Source organism: Lutjanus erythropterus, chromosome 21 (assembly GCF_056507025.1).
Source record: "Lutjanus erythropterus isolate fLutEry1 chromosome 21, fLutEry1.hap2, whole genome shotgun sequence".
Lineage (NCBI taxonomy): Eukaryota > Metazoa > Chordata > Actinopteri > Lutjaniformes > Lutjanidae > Lutjanus > Lutjanus erythropterus.
This window is the reverse complement of record NC_139337.1, coordinates 18,856,922-18,869,799: the sequence shown is the minus strand read 5'-3', so window position 1 is coordinate 18,869,799 and position 12,878 is coordinate 18,856,922. Positions and strand designations below refer to the sequence as shown.

Here is a 12,878-nt window from a genome sequence, read left to right as displayed (position 1 = left end):
GTATGTATGTATGGTCATATGTATGTATGTTTGTATGCATGGTCATATGTTTGGCCATATGTATGAATGTATGCACATATGTATGTATGCTCATATGTATGTATGTATGTATGTTCATATGTATGTATGTATGTATGTGTGCTCATATGTATGTATGTATGTATGTATGTATGCATGTATGGTCATATGTATGTATGTATGTATGTATGCTCATATCTATGTATGTGTATGTATGTATGTACGGTCATATGTATGTATGTATGTATGTATGTATGTATGTATGTATGGTCATATCCGTCTATGGTACACATTATGATGCCAGTGAGGGAAATGTGTTTTTATGTCTCAAAATAGACTAAATAAACATAATCTGAAGAAATTTTATTTTTATTTTTATTTTTATTTTTGGAAGTTTTTGGGGTTCGTTGCCTGTAGGCAACATTGTACCATAATGGTGCATAAGTGAAAAAGAATGTTCCTTTTCCAATTTGAACATTGTTTATTTCATAAACATATGCAAAAATATTCAATAACATCAAGAAGTCACAATTCATTTTAAATTTTAAATTAAAAAGAATTATAAAAAGAATTTATATATATATGTATGTATGTATGTATGTATGTATGGTCATATATATGTATGTATGTATGTATGTATGTATGGTCATATGTATGTATGTATGTATGTATGTATGTATGGTCATATGTATGTATGTATGCTCATATGTATGTATGCATGGTCATATGTATGTATGTATGTATGCTCATATGTATGTATGCATGGTCATATGCATGTATGTATGGTCATATGTATGTATGTATGTATGTATGTATGTATGTATGTATGGTCATATGTATGTATGTATATATGCTCATATGTATGTATGCTCATATGTATGTATGTATGTATGGTCACATGTATGTATGTATGCATGGTCATATGTATGTATGTATGTATGCATGTATGCTCATATGTATGTATGTATGTATGTATGTATGGTCATATGAATGTATGCATGGTCATATGTATGTATGGTCATATGTATGTATGTATGTATGTCTGTATGGTCATATGTATGCATGTATGGTCATAAGTATGTATGTATGTATGTATGGTCATATGTATGTATGTATGTATGCATGGTCATATGTATGGTCATATGTATGTATGTATGTATGTATGTATGTATGTATGTGTGTGTGTATGTATGGTCATATGTATGTATGTTTGTATGCATGGTCATATGTTTGGCCATATGTATGAATGTATGCTCATATGTATGTATGCTCATATGTATGTACGTATGTATGTATGTATGCTCATATGTATGTATGTATGTATGTATGTATGTATGCATGTATGTATGTATGTATTTATGCTCATATGTATGTATGTATGTATGCTCATATGTATGTATGTATGTATGTATGCATGTATGGTCATATGTATGTATGTATGTATGTATGCTCATATGTATGTATGTATGCATGTGTATGTATGTATGTATGTATGTATGTATGGTCATATCTCTCTATGGTACACATTATGATGCCAGTGAGGGAAATGTGTTTTTATGTCTCAAAATAGACTAAATAAACATAATCTGAAGAAATTTTATTTTTATTTTTATTTTTGGAAGTTTTTGGGGTTCGTTGCCTGTAGGCAACATTGTACCATAATGGTGCATAAGTGAAAAAGAACGTTCCTTTTCCAATTTGAACATTGTTTATTTCATAAACATATGCAAAAATATTCAATAACATCAAGAAGTCACAATTCATTTTAAATTTTAAATTAAAAAGAATTTTAAAAAGAATTTAAAAAGTTTCTTGGCTAAATGTTGCCTGTAGGCAACATTGTACCATTTAGGAACAACCCATTGAAATAAATGTGTAAAGTATAAAACTTTAAACTACTTAAATCAACAAAGATAACCATTACCATAACCATTTGAAAAACAAAAACAACAAATTCCAGTGTTTGATCATCACTGCTTCATTTCAGTGCATGTTTTGTGTCAGTCCCCTGTGTCTTTCCTGACATGTGTTGCCATCACTTGTGGTGTTGCTGCTCAGTGCTTATGGAACTCCATGAAGCAGTTTTTTTCAGGAGCGAAGCACAGGCAGGTGACACATTTTGTGCACTGTGGTTTCACTATACCCTTACATCCAGGGTATCTGCATCTGCCCTTTTTCTCCACCCAAATAGGCCAGTGGTCAGTGTTGTGTTTGCTATAGTGATTCCATAATGGTTCACTGTTGCAGGCAACATTGCAACTTTCCATGATGGCACGTTGTTGCCTCAGGGCAACAGCTGCATTTTAACACGTATCCACTATTAAATTAGTAAATAAGTTGCATGAAACTATCAAAACTTAAAGTTTACTCACCTATTAGTGTGAAGACATTTTTTTCCAGGTGGAAAAGGGACAAAAAATAACTTTTTAAGAGTCTTTTTTTTGCAGCAAGATAGCAGAGCTGTCTCCTTAGAAAAAGCCCGCCAAGAAGGGTTTCAAAATCGCTTCCTGGAGGTCATGTGACAACTTAAAGCATTGTTAATGGTTCCCTATGGTTTTACCTCTTTTTTAAAGTATCGCATCATTTAAAGGGATGCATTGTGGAGATGTGACAGGGCAAAAATGGGTTTGTTGCCTGAGGGCAACATGGTACTATAGAGGGTTAAGGACAGTGTCTTGTTAATATATTTAATCTTCACATTACTGAAAAAAGTACATGTAAAACAGCTTTGATCCACCTCAGGCATATCAGCACATTATCTTGGCAAGCTATTTGTGAAACTTTGACTTAAATGATTTGTTGTCCACGCAACTTAGGCAAAAACTTGGAAAATCTCAAGATTGGTTAGGTAGTCAGGACTTTTAGGCATCTGACTGAGCCGCTTCTCTGGTTAGAAAGCAGGTCTTCATTGTTGGTCTTGTTCACATTAACCACAATGGAAATACGGAAAACTTTCAGGAGTGGGAGGGTAGGACTTGATCCCCGTTTCATATTCATGCCTCTTGCTTCTGACATGCTAGCGGCTTAGCTGTTGAGCTTTTCTCAAGCTAAGGAGTGCACTGTTTGCTGTTCACACTGCTCAATCAAAACATGGAAATTTTTTTTGAAAGTGACGATTCAGATTCTTTCAGATGGGCCCAGATTATCAGATCTCTTAGCTTCTTATCTTGCTGAACTACTCCTGCAACAGATAATGCTGCTGTCCTTCACTATCGACAAGTACAACCAGTGCAATAAATACGTTTACTCTGCACACATCCTGTGCCATTATATTTATCTGTACTGATGTACTCTTTGAATGTTTTGCTCAGAGTTTATGGAAACTTAAGCCAGAAATGGGTGAGGCTAGTTGGCAGTTGCTCATTTAAGCCTAAAATTGATACAGATTGATCATAAATTGCTACATTTATTATCTTTTAGAAAAGCTTCAGAACTGAGCTTTAGGTCGATGTTTTTGATCACAAGCATAACTACAGAACAAGTTATCTATAAACTTGAATGAATAAATCTAAGTAAAACAATTAACACAACACATGCAGTATTATCTACCCAATGAGGATTTTCCTTTCGTCATGAGTACAGATATTGACACATTTTACTCTGATTGATACTCATTTTTGTGAGAACTAGGCTTATCTGTACCGGATACTTGTTTAAATCCGACAAAACTCAATACACAGCTTCTTCATAAGCATGTGCATGACATATTGAAGCATGACACCAATAGCTCAACCTTATATGTCTTGAACACATTTTTCAACCACCGATTTGGGGCTGTATCTTCAGAGGTACAGCTTCATCAAGACTTCTTATTGGGACTCTTTCTGAAGCTGGACCGGCGAGCAGCTGCAGCTGATGCACATGCACTTTCTTCAGGAAATGCAAATATCTACTTTGATCTAATGAGCTGTATAAAAGACCAACACATCTCTTGAGTGCATTATTAAATTATCACAGATTTTGCCTGTTATCTTCAGACATTAATCACGTTTCTTGCTGAGACTTGTACAGAGCCTGAGCTGTTGAGCAGCAGCAGCAGATGCAGAAATCACACACATTTTCCTCAGGAGATGCAGATATTCTAAGCTAGATCTGCTCTGTTATTTTGTAAAAACGCAAATATAATACTTTTCAGACACTGCATTTTGGAACCAGTTTGCTCACGTGTACTCACATCTCCCTTGCGGACGTAGTCAGGGTCTTTGTAAATGTCCCTGGCCAGGCCGAAGTCACAGATCTTGACCACTTTATTGTCAGAAAGCAGAATGTTCCTTGCTGCCAGGTCTCGGTGAATACACTGATGCAGAAACAAAAAGAACATAAATAATGACATATATGAAATATGTGTTCCTGCATTCACACACAGACATACATACACACTTCAAGTGACAAACCTTTCGAGAGGCCAGAAACTCCATCCCTCGTGCCACCTGGAAGCTGAAGGAGATGAGATCTTCCAGGAATAAAGGAGAGTTGGTGGCAGATTTGGGATCTAGAGGAAAAAGGAGAGCCAGAACAGAGATGTAATCAAGCAGTCTGATTATGTTCAAGCAGAGAATATATTCACTAAGCTCCTGTCTTACCTAGGTGAGTCTTTTTCTTGTCTCTCTCATCTAACTCTGTATTAATGCTGCTGACACAGCCTGGCCCTCCATCCTTCACTCCGGTCAGCTAAGTTGGGGAGAAATCAGTTAATTGTTATCAAATGTTGCATGACAGAAGGAAAATTAGGACAGTTAAAGGTTAAGATGGACTCAAAATGTCAAGAAAAGGTTCAGGTGTCTTCTGAGATTTGTTAAGACATTCTTAAACATATTTGCTCTGTCAAAATGACCTTTTGAGGTGAAAATTTCTGTGCAGAAATTAAGGAAGTAGACGTCCTGTTCAAGAAGAGATAACACCTTCGAATGTCAAACACATTGCAGAAGTGAGGTTTTGAGTGTATGATTTTTAAATTGTGTGCAGCACTGAGGAGTATTTTTTTGTTTTTTCTCTCAACTGCAAGGAGAAGTTAAAATGTGGGGTAGAAAAACATGCGTGAACTCGATGTATTTTTGACATGACATATGGCTATCATGACACCATCTTTACTTAAACTCACTGTGTTTTGCACAAACACCTCTCTCTTGCTCTTCAGGAAGGTAGAGAGATTTCCATAGCAACAGTACTCGACAATAACCATCAGTGGTCCTGCAGACACAGAAAATACACACAGATAGTTATGATAAATATACTGAAAGTCAGAACATTAACCACAGTAGATGACGGTTGGCTCGCCTCTAGCTAAGAGAAGAAAAGAGGGGAACCGGCACAGAAACTAAGCAATGTACTTTCATGGGCACGGTCAGCAGCAAAATGTATTTAAGCCACTTTTAAAGGTCCACCTGAAAAAAAATCTCCATTTTACCATGCCATTAGACAACCTTTTTTGATGGAAACAGCTGTTATACTGTATAAGCCAAATATTGCTCTCTCTGAGCCAGCCAAACTCCATACCTGAAATCCATAATTGTACCTCACATGGCAGTAGATACTGCTGCTTCTATCTTTTAGTTTCTTTTTGTTATTGTGTGACTTTGGTCACACAGAAGCCACACAAAAAAATAACAGGTCGAGGCAGCTGTAGTTCAGCAGCCCCTGTGTTCTGTAAGGTAAAATGATGGATTTTGCCTCTGAAGTTTGTTTGGTTTTGAGAGAGTGATATCTGGCTTTTGTAACAGCACTTTCCTGTCAGAAAAGGCTGTCTGACAACAATGTAAGGTGGTTAAGGGGCTAAAGTACCTTTTGTTACTGACCCTGTCCACAGCAATACATTGTTTAACTTCTGAGCTGGTGCCCCTCTCTGCTTTGTGCCAACCAGTCCCTACTGAGGCTAATACACTTACTATCAATAATTATCTCATAAAATCCTACTTCAGATGATACGCACTGTCCCTTTAATAGGCATATTTTGGAAAACATACCTGGATGTAATAATTCCTGACACTGTCAATCTTGTGATTATTCTAGAGAAATATCATATTCATACATGTAGATGGAATGAAAGTTCTGCCTCAGTTCATTCAGTATTCAGACACAACTTTGCCGACTGAAATTTATGGAAAAAATGAACAGAAAAGATAAAAACTATACTGTGATGTTATTTTGTTTTGTTTTTATCGTTATACACCCTTTTCTATTTTTCAGTATGATTTCTCTTTTATATTCTGTTTGTATTCGGGTTTTCTGCAGTATCATTTCCACCATCCCACTGTTGTTTGATTTTTGTCTTCAACATTTATATTTTTGGTCCCTGTCTTCTTTTGTATATTCTGAATAAAGTTTATTTAAAACACACACACACACACACACACATACACACACACACACACATATATATATATATTGGGAAACACACACACCTCCTGGCTTGGTACAGGCTCCCAGTAGATTGACTACATTGAGATGATGTCCAATGTGGTTGAGGATCTTCAGTTCAGTCATCAGAGCTTTGTGTTCGCTGGCTGTAGCTCCCTCTAGTGGAAAAAAGGCAGAAAAGAAAAACAAAATAAAACCCATGTTTTCACACAGAATTGTGATTTTATTTCCTCAGAACACTAAGCTTGTACCTTTAAGCATCTTAACAGCCACAGTGCTGCAGCTGGTGGTGCTGTCTATACCGAACGCAGACGCCTGCATCACCTTACCAAAGGCTCCACGACCCAGAGGTTTCCCTGAGAGAAAGAAAAAACAAAGAATGTGGGTGAGACTGACAGGAGGAAAGGGAGGTGTGTTTTTGTGTCTAATTGAGCGACTTTATTAATTGCTATTATCATCTGATCCTGGACGTTAGATGCTGATAAGAGAAGACTTCAGACCCCATCAGCAGTCCATCTAACTGAATCCCACCCTGATGATAGTGAGAGCTCATTAGCAGCAGTCAACACAGTTAACGAAGCCCCTGCTGCAGTTGATTAGCTCTCCACAGACAACACAGACACAAAGTCTGATTAATGGAATGAGAGTCACTCCCAAAAATAATCTGATAAGACCTATGAGAAAGTCCTCGTATCTGTTATGTGATCTTGAATACCTTCCTTCTCTCCCATCGTTGGCATCACAGTCCCAAAATCCTTCACAGCTGAAGACAGTTGTTCTAAAAAAAAAAATCATTTCTGCATTTTTAAAATTTTGATAAAATAAAAAGGTGTACCTAGTTTGAGCCGTTCTCTTGGGAACTCCCATTGGTTGGGGTCGTACTGCAGTCTTTCACACTGTTCCTCTATTGGCCCCTCGCCCGTGTCCAGAATTATTGACAGGTACTCTGGTTTGGGGTTTGAGCTGTTGGACTTTATTTTAGAAAATGCACAGAATAAATTAACCTTAAAACAAATTATTTTCCCCAGAAAAAAAGTAGAAGAGAGAAACAAATGTACAATACTACTGTTGTTTAAAAGTGGAGGTTGTTCACATATATATATGATTTGTCTCAGTTGTAGTTACTTGTTACTTTTCAGATTACAATTTTTCATAATCCAGTGAAACCATATATCTCCAAATTTGGTAAATTAAATATGACTTTTACTGATAAACTGAAGGATTAATTCTCCCACTGGGTTGAGAAATTTTATTTCTTCTTAAGCTAAATAAACGGTTTAGCTGGAAAATGCATCATCACAGCGTTGAAAATGGGGTTGCTTTTCTTCTGAAAAGTTGACATTTTAGAGATACATGGTTTCACAGGAAATGGTGCAAGTACACCGTGAAATTCAAAAGAGTTAACATAAAGATAAGAATATGTGCAGTACATAGAACCTACTATGTATTTGTTTCACACCAGAAAACAACTACTACTTGTTCTCTCTCACCTGTCCTCTTAGTTTGCGTATGAAGAGTGTGAGCAGAAGCCAGAAGAGAGTGGCCACCACACAGGTACAGGTGAGTGTGGGAATTTCTGGAAATGAGGCCTCTGAGGCACCTGCACACACACAAACCAAAAATACACATCATGGCTTAATACGCTTCCATTTTGCATTAGATTACACTCATTTATTATACACCACCAGGCCTGGAGTGAGCTGCACAGGACTTTGAATATCGTTTTACTTTATGAAGCTGAAAACTCAAAACGGTGCCGCACAAGTAGCAGCCTGTCGCAGGAGCTCTAGCTTGCAGTGGATCTTTTTCTCATCTTAATTCAACTGCTGACAACTCTGTTTCTTGTTGATATTCTTCTTATTGTTTTGTTTCCTATTGTTTATCTTGATTTTTTATTTATTTATTAGTTGTTGCTTTTTATTGATGCTTCTTTCTATCTTTCTATAGTTTTTGCTGCTGCAACATTGCAAATTACCTTGTTCTGGGACTAATAAAGAATTATCTTAATCTTAAAAATTAAAATAACCATTACAAATATAAATTTACGTGAATTATTTCTAACCTAAGATAATCAGAGACAGAAATTGCAGAGTTATCAGATATACTTTGTCTTTTAAAATTACAATAAATAATTTCACTTGTGTGCTGGATGATTCAAATTTTAACTACCCTTCCAAATGGGGGCACTGTGTTTTCACTATCACACCATGATCCATAAACAGGACCATCCATCCTCCTCATTATATCCTATGTTTATTTCTTCTTCTTTTTTTTTTTAATGTGAAGAAACAGAAATGCCTGCATGTTCGCTGCTGTCCGGAACTGGGATGCAGGCCGGGCCCTTCCAGAGGAAATAAAAACGGGAGACAGCTTCCTTCCTGACTGATCAGAACACAACACACAGCCACTCCTCATTCGGGACCTGGACCGGGAAGTGCATCCACCACTTGTGCCAGGGAGCGGTGCTCAAACTGGGGGGTGTTGCAAAACCACACAGGGGGCTGCCTCTTCTGCCACCACCGGACGTATGAGTGAGTGTGTGTGTGCGTGTGCGAATGAGGAAAACTGAACAAAAGACTGAGTGTGTCCCATCTTAAGACCTTCTTTGATCAGTGTTTACTCAGAATCTGATAAACAGACATATCATCTTCCATTAATAGAACTGACTCACCACACCTCCATGTATACATCCATACAAACAATGTGATATACTGTACTACACGTATGTCTGTACATCCAGACGATACATCTATTTACAGAACAGGGAACAATAGGCATCCAGACATACCCATATATGGAAGAGTCCTACGTTTGAGAAGAAGTAAACAGCCAATCAAAGGCACAGATGCTTGAAAAATACTTATGGTTGACAGATACTCACCAGTGACCCATATATAGGCAGAGCTCTCCACAGATCCCCTCTCATTGGTGGCCTGGCACGTGTACAGGCCCTGGTCCTCCCCTGTGATTCGATCAATATGGAGGGTCCCATCCTCGGGCGATATCACAATACCTGAAGATGGTGGTAACAGCTCTTTGACACTGGAATACAACTACAAGTTTACATGTACAACATGGTAGTTTTTTTTACCTGATCCCTGAGACAGAGCACGTTCATCCTTGTACCATGTGATGGTTGGGGGTGGGATGCCTTCAGAGGGACAGCTCAGGATCACTGAGCTGCTAATGTTGACAATACAATCTGTCAAATTATAAAGCAGCACTGGAGGCTCCAAAACTGAAAGGAGAAACACACAAAACAGGCATAGTATAAGTAGCTTAATGAAACGGGGTAGGCAGATTATTTTTTCCATCTTTGGGCAAAAGTTCCATAACGACCTTTAAGCATAATGCAATTCAAGTGGTCTGAGAGAAAACAAGACTTCTGCTCCTCCTCTTGGCTGTTTTCAGGCTTTAGAAAACCTAGCCAGTGGTGGGACACTTTGTCCAATCAAATGTTGGTAAGATAATTGATTGTTGAGTCTCAAAATAAGTATTTGGCAACCTGAGAATGAGACTCAGTGATCAATCATCTATGAGCCACCACTCCACAATTTGGGAATGGAACTCAAAAATCAATTATCTTTCTCCAGAATTGCTTACAGCACCTTTAACTCACATTCTGTGCTTGTAATTTACTCAAGTATTTCCATTATATGCCACTTTATACCTAAAATCTGCTGCATTTCTGAGTGAAATGATGCCAATTTTTACTCTACTACATTTATCTCATAGCTATAGTTACTTCGTAGACTAAGAAAATAATTATCTAAAACTATCTAATTAGCTTGAAAAGATAAAGATTTTTACCTATTACAGTATATAAAGTAGTTAAAAAAATATTTTCATCTCATTTTTGCTGATTGACAATGCCAATATATGGACATATTTTTTCCACCTAATTGTAGAGAACATCAAGTCTCTCTTGTAGAGGAATTAACATATTATTGTGATGTGATAAGAGAAGAAGAGATAGTCCTTTATTAGTTGTTATCATTTTTAGCTCCTTCGTTGTCCACTGTGTGCACCCACTAGTTGTTAACCTTAGCTAACCTGAGTGGGTATTGTACAGCAGGCTTTTAGAACTTTTTTTGCTGAAAACAATTGCCTGCCATGGCCAAAAACAACAGTGATGAGAGCAGTGAGACTGGATCAAAACAGTAATGAAGTGAGCTAAAAAAAACAATTGCACAGGTTAACTAAGGTTCCCCTTAGCTATGCTAAAATGCATAGCTAAGGGGAACTACAGAGTCTTAGGGATCAAAAAACATAATCATGATCCCATCAATATCCAGTAACTGAACAAAATAAGCAAGTTGACAAGGGGGGCGGGGGTCGTTTACCAACGCTTATCTGAGGGGAGAGTCAGTCTCAGACTTAACCTGATTTATGATATTTGTACTTTTACTAAAGTAAAGAATTTGAATATTTCCTCCACCACTTCAAATTACCAAAAAAAAAAAAAAAGATCAGTGTTTACATTTGTCTCTGTACTGTTTTAGTTAGGCCTATTTATAGACTAAAACAGATTTGTGATGACGTGAAACCAGTGCTATTTTTTCCCACTGTTTTCTGGACCAGTGCCACTTTTGGACAATAATTGTGGAATGGTTGTAGTGACACACTTTTCCACAAGAGCGGCCTTGGCTTCAACCTGTGAGTCAGCTGACATTTGGGTTCTCTTGGGCCCCTTAATCACCCTGAAACCCCCGACAACACAAACCCATTTCTAAAAAGCAACAACAATACAGTATTTCATCATGTCGGCCATTATTGGACTACAAGTGCACACAATGAGTTGAAGGTAGTTTTTTAGTTTCCTTCTCATGCACTATAATTAGACCTGAGTCCCTCTCACCCCATATTTTAATTTTTATTTCCATTCACCCTCTTTTCTCTCTTTTTGGTTCTCTTTTGGGTCACCCTGTCTCTCTAGCAATTCCCTCATGGAGGTCCCAAGGGAGGAAGTTGACGCGTTGAGCTCTGATTGTATAGAGAACAGCAGTAAAAGACATGAAGAAAAGTCACTTAACCAAGGCGACTGATTGTTGTTTCCCCTATCTTCCTCCTGGACAACAATTGATGATTGTCCGCGGGGGCTGCAGCCTGACAGTGTCTGATTGGCTGATTGTTCTTACGGCCCTGTGTGGGGGCCTGTAAATGTGGCATTGTGGGAAGTGCCATTGTGTGCTCTTCCTCCAGACAAGAACTCATTCCCACGTGAAAGAGGTGCTGATCTGGAGCGCAAGAGTAAAGGCAGGGTGGGGCCCCAGGAAGTCCAGGGGACCCAATTCCCAAGCAGCCAAACTCTGTGAGAGAGTGTAGGTGTTTGTTTGTATGTATATGCAACATATGTGCACAGAAAACATGAGGAGGCTCTGAGTTCTAAGACAACTCAGGGATAGATGCTAATATTTTCAAGCATTGGCCCCACAGCCTACCAAGCCATACATTTGGTGGCCCAAATGAAAACTTATGTAAGAACAAGTTGAGGCTAGTTGAGGAAACTGAAACAAATTCAAGGCCCGTGCAAAAACTACTCAGGGTGCTGAGACCACAGAACATAAATATTCTCAATCTCTCGTATGTTTGAGGGTCCTTTTTCAGCTCTGGGACCCTTGTTCACCTCTTGTACACTATGATTTGTATGGAAGCAAAAAAAGGCTAACATGAGTTTAAAAATCAAGCAATTGAATAACTGATTGTGAAATGTAATACTTGAGGTTGAGATTTAAATAGCACTTAATTTACAGCACTGAAATACTCGAAAAACCATTTATCTGAGTTTATGTGGTCTGAATTCCCCTTCCAATTCCTCAATTCCTTTTTTTTAGGTTTCATTACATCAAATAGAAAATCCAAATGAACTTTGTTCAAGTGGCTCATATGAAACTGATTGGATCTAAAAATTTAAGACAAGTCAAAAAGTCAATCTGCTAAACTTGAACATTTTAGTCATCAAGGAGCGATCACACCTCCTGTGAGGATACATTATGTCAGTCATATGACCTGAGAAAAGTAAGGTTCACTTTAGTGACTGACAAATTCTGGATGCAATTTTCTGTTTGAATTTGTAAACTGTATTTGAGACTGCAAATTGAGATTGTGAGGAGTTCAAAATATAAATTGAATAAGGATGTTTTTCCAAGTTAATATTAGCTTGGTTATAAACTTATTATAATATTATTCATAAGTGCTTTCTTTGTTACTTATTGTGTTATTTATCTATTATGTTAATTTTTTGTTTGTTACTATCTTGACTGTTTGACATGTGCTAAATGCTTTTAATGTGATGCCATTTGTAACTTTTAATTTGAAATGTGCTCTGTAATACATTTTAAGTATTTACTCATTTATTTTTTTGTGGCATAATCTAAAGAATGAACAGAAAAAGGCAAACACTGTGACAGACAGCAAGCTAAAAACACAGTAAAATTATTAAATGCACAATAATTAATATGATGAAAAGATAAATACAAGATCATAAATCTGTGGCTACTCAC

At 37.3% G+C, this 12,878-nt stretch overlaps 1 protein-coding gene across 1 annotated transcript in view; it reads right to left on the bottom strand.

Moving 5' to 3' along the window:
* flt1 (fms related receptor tyrosine kinase 1) overlaps nucleotides 1-12,878 on the bottom strand; it is a 69,376-nt gene that overhangs the window by 24,908 nt on the left and 31,590 nt on the right. The window contains exons 14-23 of the mRNA XM_084746922.1: nucleotides 9,467-9,613; nucleotides 9,257-9,388; nucleotides 7,866-7,975; nucleotides 7,211-7,346; nucleotides 6,627-6,731; nucleotides 6,420-6,533; nucleotides 5,120-5,208; nucleotides 4,602-4,689; nucleotides 4,413-4,510; nucleotides 4,193-4,315 (exon numbers count right to left, since the gene is read on the bottom strand). Coding sequence (XP_084603048.1) covers nucleotides 4,193-4,315; nucleotides 4,413-4,510; nucleotides 4,602-4,689; nucleotides 5,120-5,208; nucleotides 6,420-6,533; nucleotides 6,627-6,731; nucleotides 7,211-7,346; nucleotides 7,866-7,975; nucleotides 9,257-9,388; nucleotides 9,467-9,613 — 1,142 coding nt within the window. The remainder of the gene's footprint in view (nucleotides 1-4,192; nucleotides 4,316-4,412; nucleotides 4,511-4,601; nucleotides 4,690-5,119; nucleotides 5,209-6,419; nucleotides 6,534-6,626; nucleotides 6,732-7,210; nucleotides 7,347-7,865; nucleotides 7,976-9,256; nucleotides 9,389-9,466; nucleotides 9,614-12,878) is intronic.